The sequence below is a fragment of the Coenobita brevimanus genome, chromosome 62, assembly GCF_032717465.1.
Source record: "Coenobita brevimanus isolate Jiangsu-jjx chromosome 62, ASM3271746v2, whole genome shotgun sequence".
Classification (NCBI taxonomy): domain Eukaryota; kingdom Metazoa; phylum Arthropoda; class Malacostraca; order Decapoda; family Coenobitidae; genus Coenobita; species Coenobita brevimanus.
The window spans coordinates 4,272,454-4,298,378 of NC_137015.1; the positions used below are offsets into that span (position 1 = coordinate 4,272,454).

The 25,925-nt window shown below is 40.1% G+C and overlaps 1 protein-coding gene across 1 annotated transcript; it reads right to left on the minus strand.

Annotated features, from left to right (window-relative positions):
• Positions 1-1,903: 1,903 nt before the first annotated feature.
• LOC145403942 (tyrosine-protein phosphatase non-receptor type 5-like) lies at positions 1,904-24,374 on the minus strand. The gene is made up of 12 exons (XM_080275544.1): positions 24,269-24,374; positions 21,461-21,651; positions 17,823-17,858; positions 15,383-15,418; positions 10,044-10,170; positions 8,460-8,518; positions 8,001-8,123; positions 7,101-7,226; positions 5,033-5,184; positions 3,379-3,514; positions 2,170-2,239; positions 1,904-1,926 (listed from the first exon to the last, which is right to left on the minus strand). Exons 1-12 carry the CDS (start codon positions 24,372-24,374, stop codon positions 1,904-1,906), a joined length of 1,185 nt encoding a protein of 394 aa, XP_080131670.1.
• Positions 24,375-25,925: the final 1,551 nt, after the last annotated feature.

Below are 25,925 nucleotides of genomic sequence, written 5' to 3' on the forward strand. Positions count from 1 at the left end.
CTATTGAGGTTGGCCATGGTACAGCTGAAGTTTTCTGTGACCAGAAAACTGAACCAAGGACCAAGACTAACTAATTATTTCCCGACAGTTGCTGGAAGCTGTTGGGGAAAAAGAAATTTAAGATGTTTATTAAGATTTGTACAACCGAGAGTTTCAGCTTGGACTTTGTTTACTTGTGGTTGAATGATTCCTGCTTGAGAGTGATGATTGGCAAGGTACCAAGTTTGGCCTTCTGTTAACAATATTCAGAGTGTATGATTTATTAAACTTAAAACTAAATTGGTGGCTTGATGGTCATTAATCTCAACTTGTATCACAGGCAGTTTCGTAGTTTGGAGTCATCCACAACACACAAGCTAAAACAATGAAATTTAGATTGAAATTTAGGCCACATTTGAAGGTCACCAAATCCACCATAATATACAGTACCAGTAACCAAATTCCTCTATAAGCAACTGTTACCTCCAGTCCTCTTATCACATAAACAATGTCACGTGTATTTTTTAAAAATGCCATTTCCACTCATTACATTGTTTGGAATCATTCTCCCCACTGTCCACTCATATTCACACTCCCTCTCCATACAAATACACTAACTGAAGAGCCATGATGACATGGTACAGTCTTGTTTCAGTTCAACTTTGAGGTTGAACCTCTTGTAAGCACACCATTAACCCTCAAAATTCCACTTTCACTGTTCCATACATAATCTGGGTGGCTTTTAATAATTAATCCTCCATTCTGTATACCCATAATACCCACAGCAACATCAGTGTTGTGTAGAACCATACATTGTTTTAATATTGTTCTTAGAATTTTTATTTAGACAGTGACGACTACAGCACAAGGGGAGTGAAATAATAAGTTGTGTTTTGTTGACATTTACCTGTAGTGTACATACTGTATAGTGTAATTTGCATACTAATGTATTTCAGGAGTCTTCATGTCAATAGGTAAGGTTTTGTACAATCTCTGTAATCTACCATTCTCCTTTCAGTGAGTGATGAAGCAACTTAGTGCAGTTTGAATGTGCAGCCAGTCTTATCACTTTCTAGGCTCTGTCAGTGCCACTGTGTGCTGGTATATACATTCCACACACCACAGCATGCTTACCTCATTCACTTCATTCACATAACACAGATCACACAGTCTTCAGGATAACCGTGATGAAAGGTCCTTAACAGCTATCTATCAGCATTCTGTCACATCGACAACAACTGAGCCAGGTACTGTACATTAATAATAATGATAGTAACGAAACCGACCGTAATTATTCATTACTGTATTTTCAAGCAAAACATGTTCTGTATTGTACAGAATTTATAATATGTGATGGCAATGTCCACTCAAGTTTGAGCATATTGGAAAGAAATTATAAATTAGCTTTAGTAGCTCCACAATAAAATATTGATATCCTTGTCTTTCTCCCCTCTCTACTCCAGTACCCAGCTCCAGTTCCCAGCATGATTTGGTAGCTGCTGGCTCCTTTACCGTATGCCAACTTACCATCATGGCGTAATACATTGATGTGAGAACACTGGTTTGTCTTTTAAACTGTTCATACACTATAACATGACTAGTACTATCACAATCAAAAGTTCACCGACACTTCCCTGCTGGCTGTGATGGTAGAAGGTGTAAAAGAAATATTTTTATATGACAGCAATATGAAGTACACCACAAAAGTGTTTGGGTAGAAAGGATACCCTCTCATATTCAAGCATGAAAGAGAAATCTGGAAAGCAGGACACGCTGCTGGCAGGGGACTGTCTGTGACATTATGCATGTAATTGCACCTCAGCATGTTATTACCATCACGTTATTTGCAGTCAGAGACGTAGAATTTTCCCAGTTTTTTGTGAAGATGTACTGTACTAGAGATAGTGGTAGTTTTCTGAACTCTTCAGACAGCCATCTCGTATATTTCTGCAAGATAAAGTAGACGTTGTCAGAATTTAGAAGTGGTACCTAATCTTAGCTGTCATTAACTTCATTTCCAGTAGTGCATTGTGATTTTTTTTTTATTGCATGGTACATTATGAAATTACCCGTACTCTTTGTTGTGATACTATTTTTTCCACCCATCATTCCTTTATATACTGTACAATACTGTAAATTAACATTAATTTATGGTATAAATCACATATCCATACATAAGGCAATACTTGCCTGGCTGGCTCCACTGGCTGGGATTTTTGTTGTAGTCCTCCACACAGTTGTATATAAACACATACTGATCCTGCAAGACAAGAGGATACAGTATTAATTCATGAGTACTAGATATATATGTTTAGATTATTGTGATAAAAAAAAAAAAAAAAAGAGCACAGTACAGTGTATGTAGTGTTATGTGAAGGCACAAATGAAGAGTAGGACAGTTCTGTGAAGGACTGAAAAAAGTAGGGTATGTCATTCCTTTGGTCTGATATATTTTTATATTTCAGAGCAGTGACAGAAGGAAGTTGCAGAGACTTGAATGAAACTGGTAACGCATGGGGTTAATGCAGTGTAAAGGTGGACACAAGGTAAAAGAATGACAGTCTTTGACAGAAGTATGATATCAATGCCGTATGCATTATCACATATAGAGAAAAGTGGATGAAGTGTTGGGAAAGATCTTATACTACAGTATAAATTTCCTCAGAACACAGGAGTTGATTAATGAGAGGAGTTTTAATATGAAGGTTAACATTGGTTAAGATTTTTGTTTTCAGCTGACTGTCATGTGAAGGTAAATACTGAACAGTGGTAGAAAAATAGTGAGTGAAAGTATGGACTGTGCTGATTTTTTTTTCAAGGTAAATTGAATTACTTTGTGGCATTAGAATGGGTGATAGGGTATACAGAGAGTGTGGTATAGAGGGTTATGTAAAATAAGCTGAGGACAGAATGTAGTACTCCCTGAATCACACTGACTGCATAAATAAATGGAACATGCTTTGACTGAGGTAATGTCAGTGGTTAGATTGGCATGAGGAGTAAGCAAGGAGTGAGGAGGAGGAACAAGGCTCAGGAGTTGTGCAAGTATGGTAGCAAGGCTGACAGCAGAAGGCTGGATTATAGAGATGACAGATTAAAGGATTGCTTACAGTATCATAAGCACTCTTTAGTAAAATGATGTTTTATTCTTGCACCCACCAGAGGATTTGATTAAACTTTATAAACCCCTTAGATTAAAAAGATTAGAAAAAAATACCCTTTATCACACTCATTATGCTTGCTGATACTGTATATCAGTTTCTGTTTTTAATACTGTAAAAGCAGGCAATATTACTCAGCATAGGAGAGAGGCCACAGATGCAAGGAGTTGAACAGAAATGCCCATACTATACCATGTACCATTGCCTTGCAACTTATTCACTCTCTTGTACCACTTACCTCGGTCTGGACCATAAACTTTCTGCTCATCCTCATTTCCCTCACAGTTGCCGCCATATTCTCTAAGGTGGGAGGTAGCCTCTTCTCGATCATGTGCCACACTGCAATGAATGTGCCTGTCCTTCCTGCCCCGGCCCTGCAACATACCATATGCTTTTTTATAACCTGAGGAAGATCCCTAACACCTTTCACCAGATCAGCAACTTGCCATCTGCTGGAGTGTGTTTTTTTATAACCTGATGATCCATGATGAAGATCCCATGTCTGTTTCTACCCACCTGCAATATGCCATCAGATCAAGCACTTTTTTTTGTTTTCTTTTTAATAATCTGACAAAATGCCAGACTAGGATCTGTATCCCCTTTCTGCTCAGTTGATAGCTGTCATTAAGTCAGAGGACTGAACTGACAAGTAATCAAGTAGACTCACCCTCACCTCATAACTAAGGCTCATCAGATTTCATGCAACCACAACTTAGTATTCAGATGATGGGAATAGCCTAGTTTCCTCAAATGAAAGCACATCAACTACATTACACACTCCTTCCTGTGTATGCCTGTATTGTATACAGTAGTACTGTACTGATCCTGTCACTTTCCTTACCAAGCTGTGATAACCTATGACTAGTTAGGCTTCAGGTATGTGACTACTTACCAAGCAACACTGTACGTTCACTCTCATGGCAGAATCTCAGGTCGGTGGTAAACAGTCTCACCTGGTACTGATTTTTTTTTTTTTTTTTTTTTTTTTTTTGGTGGTGGTGCCGTTTTGTTGTTTTGCTTTCATGCCATTTACTATCAGTTGCTATCAGTCTGCAGCCAGAAGCTTTAATTCCAGAAGGGATGGCCACAAACTGATCACTTCCACATCACCCTGTCCTCTGCCATCAAGCTGCCCTTCCTCCAAATCACACCACCTTCACTCATATACCTCTCCATCCCATCCCTCCAACTTATCCTCGATCTCCTTCTCCCCTCTCCCCCTCCCCTTCTTCTCCTTCGCCTTACTCATACAGTACTCTCTCCTGGTCAGTCGTTCATTGTCAAGTCTCTTCATGTGGTCAAACCATCTTGGCTACTTCTAATGCTTTCCAGCACATCCACGTCAACACTGCAATGCTCCTTAACTTCCTCAGTTGTTTGTATGCCACTCCACATAACTCCCCATACTCCTCTCAGTTAACTCATTTTTACAGTACTCCTCCCACTCCTGGCTCGTGTACTTTCCTACCCTGTGTTTCCCCTTCTCCCCCATAATTCAGTACTGTATTTTATTTGTACAGTACAGTTTTAGGTATACAGTACAATGTATTCCTGCATGTTACTTTCCACTGTGTGTTATCTGTTATCATACTCCACTAATGTTAGCATTTGGCATGGCAGAAAATTCCCAATTAATAACTTAAACTCACTTCCGAAAGTGAGATAAGGTAACATGCTGTGCTATACTGTACTCTCTTCATATTACCAGTATTTTCTCCATCTGGAATGATGAGCTGTAGCAAGAGACTAGCAATAGAATATGGTGCTAGTCACAGAGAAGTACTATTTATATGGAGCTGCAGTATTGTTATTGTGCCATTGAAGTACATGAAATAAGCTGCTTATGAATGAAAGCCTTCCCTAAATTAATGTGAAACAGCCGTAGTACATACCCACAATATACTAGAACTGGAGAGTTAGGACCCATCGTCTGCCACACCTCCATAGCTGCCACCACCAGCTTGAGGACGTGATCGCGGTTTGCTGAGGACTTTTCATCCCATGAGGTCAGATGGAAGTGTTCCAGGGGCCTTTCAATCGTACCCTTCAGGTAATGTCAAGTGAAACAGAGGTTTGACAAGATTAGGCTGTAATGTGGATATAGTCAGAGGCAAATTGTGCTTTAGATTAGTTGTTACTGATGCATAAGTCAAGGGTATATGAGCATGGTGGGTAGCATGACTACTTTAATTCTGGCAGTTTAGGTAAAGCTGGAAGGGCTGTACAAGGTGCTATCCAAAATTTTTCGGACAAATGCTATATGAAACTGAAAACTCGCCATAGCTCCTATTGGCCTCCATGACACTCGAAGTAGTTCTCTTGCACATTGATACACTGGTTCCAGCGCCTCCTCCAATGCTGGAACGCTCCCTGGAAGTCTTTTTCGATAAGAATGTTGAGCACCACCTTCTATTTCTTGTGGATGGCCTCAGTGGTGTCAAAATGATGCCCTTTCAGCTTGATCTTTATTTTTGGTAACAAAAAGAAGCCACAGGGAGCCTGGACAAGGTTTCATCTTCTAAGGTGAGTTCAAGAAGCTCAGTGCAGATATTGACGCGTTGCTGCATTTGGTCAGCCGTCAGGAGCCTGGGGACAAATTTGGCTGTGATGTGGTGCATACCTAATTCTTCAGTGTGAATCCTCTGGCATGTCCCATAACCAATTCTCACCTCCTCACAAACATTGTGAATGCTCCGACATCAATCCTCACCGACAAGCTGTTGAATTTTTGCGACATTTTGAGGAGCTGTGCTGGTTGAGGGCCTTCCTGTGTGGTCGTTGTCATCAACTGATGTTTGACTGGCCTTGAACCGTGCATGCCACTGAAACACCCTTGTCTGACCAAGAGATTACTCACCAAACACTTGTTCAATCATTGCCAGGGTTTCTTTTGCATTTTTTCCAAGATTCGCACAAAATTTGATGCAAATTCGCTGTTACTTTTTTACATCAATATTGAATATCACCTGACGACACCTGCAAGACAGCAAACAAACGAGTCTCACTAATCCCCACGTCCACCTAGTTTTGCGCCACGCGGCACACTGACTCACAAGGCATGTTAGTACTGCCACCTAGAGGTGCATTATGGTACTACAACCCATTTAGTCATGCAGTCCTAGTCCAGAAAATTTTGGATAGCCCCTTATACAACATAAGACAATCCTTCAGGTAAATTAGTGTTGGGACTTTACTACTGATTCCAATCATACAATCTTACAGATGAGGAGCCATACTGTAGTATTTCTTCCATTTCACATGACCACAAGAAATATTACCCTATTACAAACATTGTTATCTTCATCACTGTCAGCTTTCACTGAGACATTAAGTAACTAGTGAATCTCTGCCCTGTATCTGCTCTCATTAGCTGTGGATAAGATGTAAATTATTTGAATTTCCATTCTAAAGGAAATTAAAAACCTTGAAACTTTTAATTTCCTAAAAATGTCAGACACAGTGAAAGAAGTAAATATGATCAAGAGTAACTCACATGATGAGTGTGTGTGTGTGTGTGTGTGTGTGTGTGTGTGTGTGTGTGTGTGTGTGTGTGTGTGTGTGTGTGTGTGTGTGTGTGTGTGTGTGTGTGTGTGTGTGCATGCACGCATACAGTTAAGGCTCATATTGTCATTGATTAAGGAGGCTCCTGCATACCTCTTCCTTACTACCGTACAGTTCCCTGTACTGTAGTTTGTTTTTGTTACTAGCACAATAATATTGTCATGTATGTTGTTTCTGCAAACTCTGGCATTAGAAGAGGGATAATAATAACTTTAGAGAATATAAGGATGTGATACTGTATGTGAAATAAAATTGCTAAGGAAAAGGTGTGACAAAGCTTCCTAACCCCCAGAGAATATGGCCTTAAGTGTGACATATACTGAGTGTATCTTTAGGGTGACATAATAGGACTGAGTGAGTGATTCATAGTGAAACATGTAACCGGATGAAATAAACTACCTTGACTATAGTGTGTGTGCGCCTGCAAAATATACCATCGTTGTTTTTCTTGACCATCGTAACTCGTAGCTCATCGTGACCCACCACCCAGTTGTTATTGCCGCTGTCATTGATGATACGTGCGACCTGTAAACGTGTAATTACTGTACAGAAATGTGTTCCATGTCTAATGTATTTTAAAGGCTAATACTGGGGGGGGGGGCATGGATCCATTAATATTTTTGAGGTGTCGCCCTTATCATTTTCCAAAGTAATGATGGTTTGACATCCCCTTGCTCTAAGTCAACTAAGTAACATTTATCAGGAAGGATGGCTCGTGTGGGAGAAATAAATAAAAGATGTATTCTATATATGCACAGTACTGGATACTACCTTAGTGTGATAAACCATGGATGTTGCCTAGGCAGCACTGGCAACACCCTTGGATTTGCCCATGAATACAGTACAGTCTGTCCAGCTTTAATATATTTTAACCTTAGACATCCCAGTACATGTTTACAGACAGTCTTTTCTTATTATTTGTTGGATTGATGTTATTTTCTGTTATTAAGTTCACAGCATGTAAAAGAAACTTCCTTAAGCTTGTAAAGTTGATCAACTTGTTCCTCATATCTGTAGCACCAGTTCTAAAGAAAGAGTTGTGATATTTCTAGAACACATCCTTGACATATGATGAAGACTGTTTGTAGTCAGATGTGTTAGACAGTTTTAAGACTACTGTAACAGTTTAATCTTGTGGAGCAATGTATTGCCTTTCAAAATAATCTAGTGTACCCTGAAAGTACTTTTGTCCATAACCAAGTTAAATTGTCATGATAATTTTGCATAGTACTGTAATAATAATCTAACTTTACTACCAGGTAATCATGCATTACACATAACTTTGACTGTCCTACTCACAGCCTGGGATGGGGAATTGACTGAGAGCTGGATTGCCACCCTCACATTGCAGTCCCATATCATCTGCCAGAAGTCCTCCTCTTGGTTGGGAAGTGGATCTTGTGTTGCAATGAACTGCCTTCCCTGTCATAAGGAAGAAGCATGCAGTCACAGATAAACATCAAGCGAGTTGATGGAGGATGTTTTGAAGCAGAGTACAGTACACTGTACAGTACATTAGCAAAAGAGGTTTAAGTAAGTAGCTTTATACAGTAGTTTATTTTAGGCATCAATTTCTCCTTAGAATTATGTACTTTTTGTAGAAACTTGTTTTCACAGAAGAAAAATTTAACAACACAGCCACCAGTATTTTACATCGATTGAATATGTTCTTGAAATTGAAATGCTGTTCGCAGCAATAAGTGCAGAAATATTAACATTACTATACAGTACTTTACTAGTGAAGAGAAATTCTCTTACCAGGACATATGAAGCATTGATGTAATCCACGCTGCTTACTTTCACCAGCGTATGGTCATCTGTAAGTGAACTGTGGTTCTAAGTTTTATATTATCATTGGTAATATTACCCATTTTTAGAGGCTAACCAATTTTGGTGTTTTGAGCCACAACATCAGTTTTCTTTATAATAATGTGGATAATGGTTACTACAGTTAAAGCTTGAGCAGCCCAGTGTATGGTATATCAAGGCCTAATATTTTGTTGCAACTGCTGCTGTCTGTGGCTGTATGATTATGGATCACATCCTACATTTTTCTTTACTGCATCCTCATTCTCATCATTGTTATTGTCATTGTCACTGTCAGACTTTTTTTTTCTTTTAAGGATGTTGTGAGGTAGGATCCAGAAAACAAGAAAAGAGAAAATATGAATGTGGGACAATTATCAACAGCATGTCCAGTGCAATAAGCCTGGTGCTTATTCACACATCATTCAGACTCCCTAGAATCCCTGTTGAGCCTCAAAGACCTAACCATGTGCAAATTTTTTTTTCTTTATATATACACTTCACACATGTGTACCAAATAGTCAGTTCATTAACACTCTGGTTGAAAAGAAAGGATGCCAAGCCCTTGTCATGTGCTCTGCCATACTTAATTCATCAAGCCAACCTGATCCCCTGTCAGTTCCATACCATTATCAACCTCCATACTTTGCTTTCCCACACACTCATTTGCTGTATCCATCCACCCTCCTTTTGGCTTACCATGCCTTCTCTTGCAATCACATAAAATGTTTTCATCACTCTATCTACATCCATTCCTTACGACCATACCTTCTAAAACTCTCTCTTCTGCTTTGTTATCAGCAGAGTTCCTTATTCCACATTTTTCACAAATCATATTACTTCTTATCCTATCCATATTATGTACTCTAGACACGTTTCTTAATACAGCAATCTCATATCCATTGTTGTCACTCTTGACTTTCTGATCTTATTCTGTACCAAGGTCTCACATCCATATGTTAATGTGGGGAGTGTGCAGATTTTAGCAATTCAGTTCTGTACAGTATTACAGTACTGTGTTCATTTTCATTAGCTGACTTCTGGCTGATGGTGATAGGATAGCAGAACACTGTACAGTAACAGAATGACAATCCAGAACATATTACAGGCACTGCTACTTCCTTGCATGCCTCCTTGTTGATAATCCTCCTTACCTACCTAACAGGCTATTTACCTACCTTCCAACCTACTGCCTCCTTGTTTATAATCATTTTTACCTGCCTCCCAACCCACTTACCTATCTACCTCCTGCTGCTTTGTTTATATTTATTGTTACCAACCATCCAACATACCCACCTACCTACCTGTCTGTCAGTTAATTTACTAACCTGCTAACCTATGTACCTTCTGCTGTTTTACATTCCTTCTTACTTACCGGTTAACACACCTACCTACAAACTACCTATCCTCCCACCCACCAGCATACCAGTCTACCTGCCTCCTGATCTACTTACCTACTTATCTACATATCTTCCTACCTACTTCCCTACCCACTTGCCCACTAACTTCCCAGCCTTGCTCTTACCACACACTCACATGGAAGTACATCAGAGAACCTATTCTTGTCGCGATGTTTTGTGGCGGTGTTGGTGGTGAGGTTGGGGTCGGAGGTGGGCACACTGGGGTGAAACAGCCGCTGGAACTGGTCTCGGAGCTCCGCTTCCTGGTTGTGTTGGAGGAGGAAATGGGTGTCAGTTAGCTGCTCTACACTTGCTACCACATCACCACATTCATCTGTCATCACTCTCCACTGTCATAGATTTTATCACATTTGCCACGTTCACCTCCCACTGCTCTCCACTTCCACCACACTCACCCATCCTGTGCAGTAAACTGATGCTCCCCTGTGACAGACAGCGCCTCACCACAGCGAGAATGTGAAAGAGTATGAAGGTTTGGTTCCTGGATGGACACTTCATTTGCATCCCTCCACCCAGTTAATAGGGGTACCACACTAGGCTTCACATCACCCCATTATTTCCCTGGAGGGGCAGTTGTATTCTTGTGGTTGATGGTTTTGCTCGGGCAAGCAGATTGGAGTTGCTCAAAATCAACAACAACAATCACACACACCCAATACATTCTTCTGTTGTCAGTCTCCACTCTTATGCTTACCACACTAAATCAAATTTTTCTTATATTACTTTCCACTTGACATTTACCGCACTCTACATTTATCACACTTCACTCTTGCTGCTGTTCACTCTCACCACCTTTACCTTTTATGGCCATCCAGTCTTGCGGCAATTAGCCTACGACACTTACCACATTCACGTCTCATAACACATACCCCATTTACCTTCCATCACTCTGCCCTGAAAGCATTACTACACTCTCGATATCCATCTCTTATTGGTTTCCACCTTAACAAGATTAACCACACATGCCACATGAACCTGTCATTGGTATTCACTCTTGACACCATGTACCACATTTACCTCATCACTTACTACAGTACAGTACTTACTTCCACCTGCCACATTCACCACACCAGTCTTTCATGAGTTTTGCATGAAACCAGCGGACACATTCATACATGGCAAATATATAGTGAATTTTTGAATGGTTACATGCTAATATTCTGAGAGTCACATTCACAAACAGACAGGGAACAAAGACTAAGCACACAGGCAGCCATACTACGACAAACAGAAAGAGGTGCAACCAGTTATAGATTAACTCATTTGTCACCACAGTCTTTGTTATGAACATAATTGTTATCATGAGATAATTTTATTTTGCTTATGAAAAAGCCTCTGGTGTTGAACAGGTTACAAATAATTTTGGTTTACCTAGTCAGTACCATGAGGTGCAGTATTTCATATGTGGTAGGTGGGGGCACCCATCATCCACTCATTTAGTGTAGTGTTGCCATATAGTCTCTACATTGAGTGATGAGCCAATGGTTTCCTGTACCCAGAAAACCATTTACTATGCTGGGTGGTAACCATATAACTGGGGTTTCTGGCAGGGTTAAGTGTCCCCCAGATACCCTTATCTAAAATCACTAAATTATGGCAGATGTTTTGGAGAGCCTCGGAGGGCCCAATACCTGCTCAGGGCCCCTACCAAATGGGCATATTTGCATGGCCATGTGGAATGTGAGAGGTGTGAATGAGGAGAGCAAGAGGGTGGAAGTGGTGAATGTGTGTAAGAGTGCGAGATATACCATGATGACATTGTGTGAAACTTAGATGAAAGGGTGTGAAGTGGAGGAGTGGGAGGGTGTAAAATGTGTAAGGTCGAGCATGAATGAGTGAGGAATGCGCAAGGAAGGAGTTTGCTTTGTTGATAAATAAAGTGAGGCAGAGTGGAATGAGAGATTACAGATGTTTCAGCTCAAGATATATGTATGTCAAGTTCAAGTTTGAGAAGGTGAAATTGGCAGTGATTGTAGCGTATACACGTGAGATGAAAGGAATGAGACAGAGAAAGACAGGTTTTGGGATGAGCTAGATGTAGTAGTAGGAGAAATGCCCAGGAGTTATAAAGTGATTGTAATAGACGATATGAATGGTAGAGTAGGCACTGGTCCTGTGAATGATATAAGGGTAATAATGGAACACCAGGAAAGAATGATAATGGGAATGACTGAAGGACATGTGTCAGGAAAGGAGGTTGTGCATCTGTAATTCTTATTTTAAATACAAAGATGCACATAAATATACATGGTATAGAGGGAATGGAGATCATGTTGAAAGGAACCTGATTGATTACGTGCTTGTAGAGAAATCGATGCTGGGTAGCGCTGGTGATACGAGGGCAGTGAGAGGAAGATATGGAGGTTTGTCAGATCATATGATTGTGGTATCAAGCTCAAGCTGAGAGGAGTGAGGTGGACCAAGAAAGAGAGGAGCTGTCAGGGAGAGAGACTGAAAGTCAAGAAGCTGAGGATCAAAGAAATGGCAGATGAATACAAGGACAGTGTAGAGGAGAAGTTAGAATCAGTGAATTGGAATGAAATGGCTCTTGACAGGTTGTGGAATGCATATAGGGATTGCTTAGTTAGGAATTCTAAAGCAGTGTGTGGTGTGGCAAGAGTAACAACAAAGAAGAAAGGTATGGCATGGTGGGATGAAGAGGTTAAGAGAGCAGTGGAGGAAAAGAGAAAGAAGTGGCCAGAGTGGACACAGGACAGAGGTTCAGTTGAACTAAGAACTGAATATATTGACATTAAGAAGCATGTAAAGAGACTAGTGAAGAGGAAAAATCAGGAGGTAAATGATGATCTAGGAAGAAAAATGAATGCAAATTACTCTGAAAATGGGAAGTTATTGTGGAAAGAGATGCGGAAATGTAGAAGTGACAGTGGAAAGAAATGTGAAAGTGTGAAGGATGTAAATGGTAGATTATTAACCCATGGGGATGAAGTAAGGACCAGATGGAAAGAAATCTTGAAAGTCTGATGAATGGGAATGGAGAGAGCAAAGTGACTGATAACATGATCAGTTTTGGGGGTGTACAGAGAAGGAATGCAGAGCCAGGAAATGTGACAGTCGCAGAGGTGAAAAACGCTGTGAAGTGGCAGAAAAATGGGAAAGCAGCTGGGGTTGATGAGGTGTATGCAGAGATGATTAATAGTGGAGAGAGTTGAATGAAGTGCTTGTTGGAGATACAGAAGAAGGCATGGATGAGTGAAACTGTGCCGGTAGAGTGGAAAAAGGCAGTGATTTTACCTCTGTACAAAAGTAAAGGTGAGTGAAGTGAGTGCAAGAATTATCGTGGCAATGGTCTATTGAGTGTGGCAGGGAAGGTATATGGAAAAATTATTATACAGAAAGTAAGAGAGATATCAGAAGTCCTGGTGAGTGACAAATGGGGTGGCTTTAGGAGTGGCAGAGGATGTGTGGATCAAATATTTGCAGTAAGACAGATAGAGGAGAAGGTGTGTGAGAAGGACATTTATGTGATTTATAGATATGGAAAAAACATACAACAAAGTAGACAGAGAAGGATTGTGAAAGGTCTTGCACATGTATGGTGTAGATGGTAAGCTGCTAGGTGCCATCAAGAGTTTTTATGATGGCAGTGAGCCATGTGTAAGGGTAAATGGGCATCCAAGTGATTGGTTCACATCACTGTTGGTGTGCGACAAGGTTGCATGATGTCCCCATGGTTGTTCAATATACAGTATATATGGATGGGGTGGTGAGAGAAGTAAAAACATGAGTAATGGAAAGAGGGATGGCATGGGTAATGAATGATGATGGATGGAATATCTCAAATTTGTTGTATAGATAATGCAGTGCTACTTGCAAGTACCGTACAGGAGCTTGGTAGACTAGTGCAGAGTTTTGTAGACATCTGTGAGTGTCGTGCTTTGGCAGTAAATGTAGAAAAGAGTAAAGTCATGGTTGCTGAGAGAGAATGTGACTCCCAGTGTGATGTTACAGTGAATGGAGAGAGACTGGAATTGGTGAGAGAGTTCAAATACCTGGGTACAGTGATAGAAAAGAAAGGAAAATGTGCAAAAGTGGAAAGTAGAGTGACACAAGTAAGGAAAGTAGCTGGTGCTATGAAGGCCTTGATAAAAAATAGAGGCTCGAGTGTTGCAGCTGCACGAGGCTTACATGAATGAGTATTAGTGCCAACTTTAACATACAGATGTGAGACTATGGTGTGGCATGAAAATGAAAAGTCAACAGTAAGAGCAGTGCTGAGGAATGTATATGGAGTACAAAGAGTGGAAAGGATATGGAATAATGTGATTTGTGAAAGATGCAGAGTGAGGAAGTCTGTGGACACCAGAAGTGAAGAGAATGTACTGAGATGGTTTGGTCATGTGGAGAGAATGGAAGACAACTATGTGGTGAAAAAAGGAGGAGAGGTAGGCCAAGAAGAAGGTGAAGGGATATGGTTGATGAGCGCATGAGGAAGAGAGGTATGGAAGTTGGTGAGGCTAAGGGACTGACAAGAGGCCGAGCTGGCTGGATGAATTTTGTGTGGAGAAACACATAACCAGGGATTTGGCACCCCTTTTTAACATGACAGCATTTGGACTGACTGTATCAGATATGTATCTTGGCCTATCTGATGGAGCCAAGATTCTGTGGGCTTGAATGATGAGTGAATGGACATGTGGCCCATTGAATTGGGCAAACTTTGACTGTCTGGATGATGCTACTCTTCACCCTGCCCTAGGGTGGGAAAGGAGGTCCGGATGATGATGATGATGATGTATTTTTTTTCTTTTGTGACCACCAGATGATTCTAGTTATTAAAAGGAGGTCTCTGGTAATGAAAGGGTTAACATTAAGGTTTTAAAAACATTCTTGGCTGCATAATATTGTGAGGCATCGACTGGAGTAGTTGTTGCAACCATGAGAGTTGTTGGGGACAGTATTAACTCTCCCAGGCTCTTACACTCGCACACAACTGAATGAAGTTGTTTGGTGTTAGTTGGAATAGAATACTAGTATTTACTGGATCTTGAGAGGGTTAACAGAAGGCCAGACAGACAGGATGGACAGTCATAACCAGATATACTGTACAATGAACAGACTGTCTGGATACTGAGATATATGTTAGCTTGAGCCTAGGAGGCTCCCAGGCACCTCTCCTTTTGTTGTTTGTTTTTCATATTACACCTTTATCTTCTCTAGTAGTATACAGTATATATTTATTTTTATTTATATCTATATCTATCTGTCTATCTATCAATTTATCTATCTATATATATATACTGTATATACTTTATATACCGTATATACAGTTTCTATGTATATTGTATAAATACACTGTATATTACTGTATATACATGTATTGAAGGATTTAATTCCAGGAAAGGTAACAGTATGTCACATATACATACACAGAGATGGTCAGACAGGAGTGGGATGGAGAGTGACAGTTTGAGGCTAAGTACTATAACTTACCATTGTGAGTTTGTTTGCATGACCACCAACTGGATCCTGTCAGTTGAGAACAAAATAGTAATTGAGTTCTTAATTACAAAAAGTACAATATTATACTTATATATATATATATATATATATATATATATATATATATATATATATATATATATATATATATATATATATATATATATATATATATATATATATATATATATATATATATATATATATATATATCATTCATTCATTGCCAGACGCCATGTATCCCAAACGGGGTGGCCAAGGGCTTAGAGTTAATTGTTATATATATATATATATACTGTATATATATATATATATATATATATATATATATATATATATATATATATATATATATATACAGTGGGCTCACATAGTGCGCAAGAGATTGGGCGGTGGACAAGCTCGCACACTGGGAATTCGCGTACTAGGAATACATAATCTTATGGGAATAATTACATATGGGCGGTACCCCCTCATACCTGGACATTTTTTGGCCCTTAGAGACATAATAAAGGTCATATGTTTCAGACATTGTACTAAAGCTATAATTACAATAACAAAAATATGGGTAGTCACCTTAACAACAGTAGACAACAGGCCTGATGACCTTAAATAACAGGGGTTCCGAGGTGTGGCAACACTTACAGCGCCGCACTCCCCACCGCACCTCCCACCACACCAACACTTCCCTCCACAGACTCCTCTTGAGCACCTTCCCCAGGAGCATCAAAGTCACTCACTTCGGCCATAAACCCTTCAAAGTCCAATGCTGACACTTCTGCGCAGTAGAATGCCCAGGAATTTCTGCGCATCAACATGACGACACATGACGCGCTGTGTGAGGGGTGGTCGCGCACTAGTAGAAAATAGCATTTTTGAGCCACTCCTTGCCTCCGCCTAGCGTTCTGTGCGGTAAACTCGCGCATTAAAGGGTTTTTGGTTATGATTTTTGGTCACTCGTGCACAAGGCGAATCGCGCATTGCGGTGATGCGCACAGTTAGAGCCCACTGTATATATATATATATATATATATATATATATATATATATACAGTATATATACATATATATATATGAGGGAGGGGGGTGTGAGCTGGGAGTGGGGTAGTGAAATGGTGAGGGACAGGGCAACATGGAGGCGATTTGATTATGGCCACCCCTTATGGGATTAAGGCATCTGGTAACAGATATGTATATATATATATATATATATATACACATACACACACACATACATAAAACAACACTTACAACATCATAAACACACTTGTCTTACTGCAACAACCTTGACAGCATCATACACATTCATGTCTTACTGCTGTAGCCTCCCTGTCGTCATAAAAATTTTTGCAGCATTCAGTACATCTTCTTCTACCGGGTTATTGTGCATATGTAGCATTCATAATCCTGGATTTTTATCGTCATATGCTTTTTCTAGATCCATAAATTTTTATCTTTCTTGCAGTCCTATTCACATGCTTTCTCCACTCTCTGATCCAGATTCTGTATTTAATTTGTATCCCATACCACTCAAAAAACCACCCTGTTCAACACTCACCATATGTGGTAGTTTGAAATGTCTTACCTTATGAATCATTATTATTCTATCTACCTTACCCAAAACACTCAGCAGGCAATTTCAGAATCATTCTTCCATTCATTTCAGTCACCTTTACTTTTATTCAGTGCAGAATCACAACCTTGTTCCATTTCTCTGCTACAGCTCTGTTTCTTCTGACCTTTTTAACATACTTATCACAAATAGTTTATTGCACCGTCTCCATTATGTTTTATAATTATTTTTGCTTATACCTGAGGTGATAGGTGGTGGTGACCCTCATCCACCCACTTGATATAGTGCTGCCTACTTCTTCCTTCACCTTTATTATTCTTTTTCTTTGCCTGCCTTCCTGTCTTCCTATTGCTCCCATCTTTCCTGTCACTTTTTATTGCTCTTCTTTCTGTTTCAGGTGGCTTTACATTGAGTGACAAGTCAAATGGTTTCCTGTAAGCCAGGAAACCATTTACAGTGCTGGGTGGTAACCATATAATCAACCCATACATGTTCCCTAGGTATCAGGAAGTGGGTTGGCAGAGGGTTAGTGCCCCTCCCTGTAAACAACTAACTCAAGACAAATGGCCACTCCTTACAGGATTACAGCATCTGGCAATAGACAGATGAACAGACAGATATAAACCTTTACTTCATCAACCTTTGCTTCCTTCTCATTCTTAATCCTTTCCTCAGCATTCTTTACTTTTGCCATTGATATATGATTTAATTAGACGTAAAAAGAGTATTTTTATGGTGTGTGGAGAAATCAACATACAGTACTAGAGTCTTGTAGGAAAGTCATATATTCACACATGCTAGCAAAAAAAAAAAAAAAAAAAGTGAAATGTAGAGTGACAGTTTTCAGTGGTAACTTACCAGTGTGACTTGATTTGTGTTGCCTCCGAACATCACCTGCCAATCAGGGGGAACAAAATCAGTTGGGTATGTTGAAAAAATAATAGATAAATGTTGATGTGAAAATTACATCTGTATCACTTTTTTTTTTTTTTTTTTTTTTTTTTTTTTTCCCCTGAGTCTGGGATCAGGCCAAGTAACCTGAGATAGTACAGTATGCAGAAATAATTTTAACCAGTTTTTACAAAAAACATGTTACCATTGCAGTTCATTTATGTCAGGTCTGTTTAATTGTATTTTTCACCCATAATGTGCAGTTTAGTTTGGCTGCAAAGTACTGTACTAGGTAGTTGTTTCGCATATAAAGACTCCAACATTCTTGCATGCTTTGGCCTTGGTCATCTAATGGTGGCTTTCCATGCTGCTAAATCTCTGACAGCCTCTCTATTCAGTCTCATCCCTGAGGTCACACACTATGATCTCATCCCAGGTCTTTTTTGGTCTGCCTCTTTCAACCCGACCCCCAACATTACTTTCTGCAAGCAACTGTTATCCTCCATCTCTCTCTCTCTCTCTTTCCTCCTAAGGTCACACCCTATGATCTCATTCCATGTCTTTTTCGGTCTGCCTCTTGCAACCCCACCCCCAATGTTACTTTCTGCGATCTCTCTCTCTCTCTTCATTTTTTTTAGGGAACTATTTCGCAGGCTTCTAGCTTTTGGTTCTGTGCATTAATTAAAAAAAAAAATGGTATCAAACTCTCATCCACGAGAATCACAGACCATGCCTTTTAACTCCATCGCAAGAAGTCTCACATAAGATGAATAAAATAGGCTGGCAGAAAAAGTTTAGTGTTTAAAGAAGTAAATGGGGATATTTTGTTAACCCTGTCACTACAAAAGATCTCTCCTAAACTGAAAGAAATAATTTGAGAGTTGCAGGAATAAAATAGTTAATGTTTCTATTGATGCCAAAGGGTTAAGTGCACACACACACACGCTATAAAAAAGGGAAATTATCAAGACCTAAAGAAGTATTTCTTAGAAGTTGATTGGGAAAATGAGCTTAGAGGACAAGATTTAAATGCTGTATATAAAAACTTCTGTGAATTTTATGAAATAGGAGTCCAGAAGTACATCCCACAGCACAAAGAAGCAGATAAGAAAATACGGAAATGGTTCAATACAGAATGTAAAAAATCAAAAGAAAGAAGAGATTTGTTGTGGAATAGATACAGAAGACACAATAGTGAAAGGGCATATAATAATTAAAAACAGGCAAGAAACAATTATACAAGAATAAGGAGGGAAGCCCAAAAACAGTTTGAGGAGGATATAATAAATAAAAGTAGTGATCAACCAAAGCTATTTTACAGCTACATCAGAAGCAAAACCAAAGTAAAAGATATAATACAGTCCATTACGGATGAGGGAATCACCTATACACAAGAGAAAGATATTTGTGAAGCGCTAAATAAGAATTTCCAATTAGTTTTTACAGAAGACAAAAATTTTGAGAGGGACTATGTGGAACATGCATGTCCACACATACTACCAGATATACAAATATCAGAAAAAGTAATACAGGAGGAGTTAAGTAAATTAGACAGAGGAAAAGCAAGTGGTCCTGATGAAATTTCATGTTGGGTACTACGAGAATGTGCAAAGGAGTTAAGTAAACCATTATTTTTAATTTCCAAGAAATCCTTGAGTCAAGGTAAACTACCTGATATTTGGAAGAAAGCAAATATTGTCCCCTTATTCAAGAAAGGGAATAGACAAAATCCACTCAACTACCGACCAGTATCACTGACCAGTGTTGTAAGCAAGGTATTAGAAAAGCTTATAAGAAAAGCTTGGGTAAATCATCTAGAAGAATACAGTATGATAACAGAAAGACAGTTTGGTTTCAGAAAAGGAAAATCATGTGTTACTAATCTGCTGAGCTACTATGACAGAGTAACAGACACAATACAGGAAAGAGAAGGATGGGTGGACAGTATCTATTTAGATTTCAAGAAAGCATTTGACACAGTACCACACCAAATACTTTTATGGAAACTGTACCATCAAGGAGGAATTCGAGCTAAACTGTTTTGTTGGATGCAAGATTTTCTCATAAAAAGAGAAATGAGAACAGTACTAAGGGGAAACTACTCATCATGGAAAGAAGTGACTAGTGGAGTACCATAGGGTTCAGTGCTGGCACCAATCATGTTTTTAGTGTATATAAATGATATAAACAGTAACACTGGAAATGAAAGCTATCTGAATATGTTTGCAGATGATGCAAAAATACAAAGGAGAATTACTAACACAGACTCTTGTAAAGAGCTACAAGAAGAATTAAATAAACTTCATGATTGGAGTAATACATGGCAAATGGAATTCAGTGTGGACAAGTATCATGTAATAAAATTTGGTAAAAGTGGAAAAAGACCTGATTGGGATTATACGTTAGGAAATAAAACCCTACACACATCAGAAAGAGAGAAGGACCTAGGTGTGATTATCAATAACAGACTATCTCCGGCTGACCACATCAGCGAGAAGGCACGGAACATGTATACACTGCTTGCAAATATGAGAATGGCATTCACATACATAAATGAAGACATGCTAAGAAGGATAATAACATCATTCATTAGACCAACCCTGGAGTATGCATCAGTAGTCTGGAGTCCTCATCTCAAAAAACACATAGACAAGATTGAAAAAGTTCAAAGGGCCACTACAAGATGGATACCAAGCTTAAGGGACCTAAGCTACAAAGAAAGACTAAATAAACTGAATCTACCAACACTACAGGAGAGAAGGAAAAGAGGTGACATGATAATGCTATATAAATGCATATCAGGGAAGGAGAAAATAGACATAAATGATTACTTAACATATGGGGAAGCATCAGCAAGAGGACACTGCAAAAAACTGCATAAGAAGAGAGGTGATAAAGACGTAAGGAAATTAAATTTCCCAAACAGAGAAATTGTTGAGTGGAATGCACTACTGAATGAAATAGTGTGTGCCAAAACAATTCACAAATTTAAGGATATGTACGATAAATATGGTCTAAGACACGGGACAGTACGAGCTTGACTCATTCCTGTAAAGATACATTTAGGTAAGAACAATTAGGTAAGAACACACACACACACACACACACGCACGCACGCACGCACGCACGCACGCACGCACACACACACACACACACACACACACACACACACACACACACACACACACACACACACACACACACACACACACACACACACACACACACACTTACCTGAATGTCTTCTGTTTTATGAGGCTTTTTTTTCCTACGATACCAGCAGCACACACTGATGACAATAATTGCAATAATGGCGACACCTCCCAGCACACACCCCAAGATCAAACCTGTGCAGTTGAATGAGAGAGAGAGAGAGAGAGAGAGAGAGAATGCTGATGTATCACTGGAGTATATGTATGCCATAATATACAGTACTGTGTGATGAATATTGTGTGACATCATATCTACATAACATACAGTTCTGCAGATACAGCACAGTAGCATCAGGACTCACCCAAATTTGAACCACCCTCGGAAGATGAACGATATTTACGACAAGTAGGGAGGCTTTCACAGTAGGGGTCTCTGTGTGCTACCACACACACCGTCCCTTCAGCAGCTGAGTTCCATATAACCAGCTCTTTCTCCTCTACAGGAACAGATGTGTTGAAGTTGTCGAGAGGGTAGGTTACTGTATAGGTTGTTTCATTCTCTGGGTATCTGTTTGACTTCCAATTCCAGGTAACTTTCCGTGATCCAGAGCCATATTTTGAGCCAATTTGGAGATTGGTGGGTGCTGATGAGGTATCGGTAGTGGTAGAATAAGGCATGTGTGTTAAAAGCAGTACAAAGACAAACAGCATCAGACTTACTGGACCTTTCATGACTGTCTAATAAAAGGTACGTGATAACTAATGTAACTACTCAACAAATCAATGACAGGGATAAAAAAACAGGAGGAAGAGTGAACTGTTAGGCAGGGTAAGGTGCAGTAGTTTCATCTCGCAGTCTCATAATGATTTTATTCAGGTTAGGAGACATTGTTCTGAACTGGAGGGGTTTGATATAGCCATCACTAACTCTCACTAATATAGAGCCTTCCCAAGATGAAGGAAATTGCCAGGTTATAAGAACAGAATAAACATGTCACTGGACTGAAGGAGATGAAGCTGATAATTGTTTCCAAGTTGGATGTTATTGCCAGGTGATAAAAAAGAATAAAAAATAAAAAATGACTGGAAGGGATTAAAACTGACTTCCCAAGCTGAATAGTATTGCCAGGTGATAAGAACTAAATCTATCTATCTATTCTATCTATAGCCCGACGCCCTAATCCCGCAAAGGGTGGCCGCAGACAAAACGCCTCCAAGTCACTCTGTCACCCACCATTTGACTCCCCTCCCCCCAACTCACCCCCCCCTCCCTCATATACCTCTCAACTCCATCCCTCCACCTCATCCTCGGTCTACTCCTCCCTCTCCCTCCCTCCACCTCACCTACATACACCCTCTTAGTCAGTCTTTCATTCTCCATTCTCTCCACATGTCCAAACCACCTCAGTGTATTTCTCCTAATCTTTTCAACCACATCCACATCTACCCCACAACGTTCCTTCACTTCTTCATTCGTCAACCTGTCCCTCCACGTCACTCCACATGCTCCTCTCAAGTAACTCATTTCCACTGCTCTCACTCTTGACTTGTTCCCCTCTTGCAAGGTCCACGCCTCGCTTCCATATGTCAGGGTAGGGATCACAATACCATCATGCAGTGACTTCTTAACTTCCATACTCACCCCCCTATTTCTCATCACTGCTTTTAGTGTACCAACAACCTTTCTTCCCTGCTGTACCCTTTCACGTACTTCATCCCCCAAAGTTCCATCCTTACTCATCACACTACCCAAGTACTTGAATGCACTCACATTCTCCATATCCTCACCATCCAACCTCACTGCACACTCTGTGACTTCATTCCTCTCAAACACCTTAACTTTACTTTTGTTTACATTAACTTTCAGCTTCCTCCTCCTACACACTGTCCCAAATTCATTCACCAAACCTTGCAACTCCCATTCATCTTCACTCAACACTACTGTATCATCAGCAAACAGCAACACCGGAAGCTTCCAAATCTCACCCTTATTCATTAAGGCCACCCCCACATCCACTGCCCTACCTTGCACCTCCTTTACAACCCCATCCATATATATATTAAACAGCCATGGAGACATCACACACCCCTGTTTCAGTCCCACATTGAGATCAAAGAACTCACTCAGCTCACCATCCACTTGCACCGTAGCCCTAGCTCCCTCGTACATACTCTTCACAGCACTCAACAATTTCCCCTCCACTCCATATATTCTTAATACCTTCCACATACCTTGCCTATCTATTCTGTCATAAGCTTTCTCCAAGTCCATGAAGGCAGCATACACTTTCCTTCCCTTCTCTAGATACTTCTCCACTAAACATCTTAGAACAAATATCTGATCTACACACCCTTTTCCCTTCCTAAATCCCCTTTGTTCTTCTCCAACTAGCTCCTCTGTCATATGCCTAACCCTATCAATGAGTATTCTACCATATATTTTACCAGTCACACTAAGAAGGCAAATACCCCTATGGTTACCACATACTTCTCTCTAAACTAAATAATCATCATCATCATCATCATCATCATCATCATCATCATCATCATCATCATCATCACCACCATCATCATAACTGAAGGGATTAAACCGACAATCCTTCCCAAGTGGGATGAAACTGCCAAGTGATAGCAAGAATAAAATATAAAGAATGAACTGGGTAATAATACTGAAATAGTTAAAACAGACCATCTTTCCCAGGTTGAATGATAACACCAGTTGTTAGTGGTGGTAGATGTTGGCAACTATCATCCACTCACTTGATGTAGGACTGCCTGCATCTTCCTTCACCCCGATCATTCTTATTTTGTGCCTGTTCACCTCTTCTTATTTCTCCCAACTCTCCAGTCAGTTTTTATTACAGGCTACTCTTCTTTCTACTTCAGGTGACTTTGCAGTGAGTGACAAACTTAATGGTATCCTGTAGCCCAGGAAACCATTGGATAATGTTGGCTGGTAACCATATAACCAATAATGTGGTGATGTGGCACATCACCACATTATTGGTTATATGGAGAGACTCAAATGCAGCATCCATCCGGGAACCAAAGTTCCACATTCTTCATGACTCACGTGGAGTGTTGTTTGCCGCACGGGAACATCAGATCACTGCAAAGGCCAGCCCTGGAGAGGAAGTTGCTTGCCAGCAGTTGGGTCTGCTCAGCCAGAGAGACCAGGGTTTCTTAACAGCAAGAACAACATCCAAATGCTTAATCATAATAAAAAATGGAAGTCATCAGACTGAAGGAGGTAAAACTGACCTGTGAGGAACGTAATTTCATTAGCCATGTCAGGCACTGCATCTTGGGCGTGTATTAGAACCCAGTATTTGACACACTCCGTCAACCTCTCGATAAGATAATTCATATTGGCAGTTTCGTTCCGTTGCAGTGGTTTACCCGCCTCCCACCACCAAATACTAAACATCTCAGGCATTGTGTGATCTTGAAAGGCAAGGTTTATGGGAGGCATTGTGGGGGCGATGGTGGTGGTGGTGGTGATGATGGGTGAGGGAATGTTAGAAAGTTTAGGAGTGATGGATGTTGAAGTGGTGGGTGAGGAGAAAGAGAGAGAGGATCGGGTTGGTGAAAGGGTCCAAGTGGCATATATTTGACTCGTTGACGTGGGCTCCAGGACAAGGTTGAGACTGTAGGCTGTAGGGAGAGAGGCAGATTTATTTTAGCAACCAATAAGAGATGTGGAATAATTCAATGTTATTCTTGTCTTTCCCTCAAACACATACAGGGTGTCCCGGGAGTTAAGTAAAAAACTTTGGGAAATGATAGAGGAGGGAATTCTAAGGAAAAAATGTTATATGAACATGTGTCCAAATCCCAACCGTTACGGAGCTACAGTTACTGATGACCTTATGGGCGAATTATGAAGGAGACCATTTTCTCCCATAAGGTCATCAGTAATTGTAGCTCCGTAACGGTTGAGGTTTGGACACATGTTCATATAACATTTTTTGCTTAGAATTCCCTCATCTGTCATTTCTCAAAGTTTTTGACATAACTCCAGGGACACCCTGTATAAGAGTTACACATGGGAACTGATTATGACTTTGTTAGTGAATATGGGCCACAGACACATAACAGTATAAGGTTCTTCTGTCCTGAATTCTGTCGGTAAAATAAACACACACACACACACACACACACACACACACACACACACACACACACACACACACACACACACACACACACACACACACACACACACACACACACACACACACACACAGATAATGTAAATCAGCATCCTTACAGCACACTTTAATTGTCTGAGTGAGCAAGGAAAACTTACTTCAACCGAAATTCAATTAAGAGTGTTAAGAAATGTTCAGCCTGGGCTGTAAAAAAGTATCCCTCATCATTTGGGGAGATGTCTGTATGCTACTATAGCACAGCTTGGGCTGTAAAAAAGTATCCCTCACCATTTGGGGAGATCTCTGTGGGCTGCTGTAGTACAGGTTGGGGTGTAAAAAAGTATCCCTTACCAATTAGGAAGATCAATGTGGGCTACTACCACCATTTGGATAGATCTCTAACAGCATTAAAGTGTGAAATAGTACTAGTATGTGTCAAAATTCGCACCGGGAGAGCTCAGACACGTTCCACATTTTCAGTATGGACACCTGTTTTCTAGTAATTTTCTGCAATAACAGGTCATATTTGGATCATCTTGTGAACTGAGTGAGTGGGATGGTAAGGTCCTGATAAAAGCAGACAATCGTTTGGATGGGGATCGTTCAGTTGGAGGTGACGTTGCTGAGGTTAGGGTAGGAGGTGAAGATGAGTGTGTTAAGTGAAGATGTGGGGATGTGAAGTGAGGTGGGAGTTGAGAAAAGGGGTGAAAGAGAAATGTGAGATGAGTTAGGGAGAGTGATTGGGGTTAGGGTGAGAGTGTGAGGTA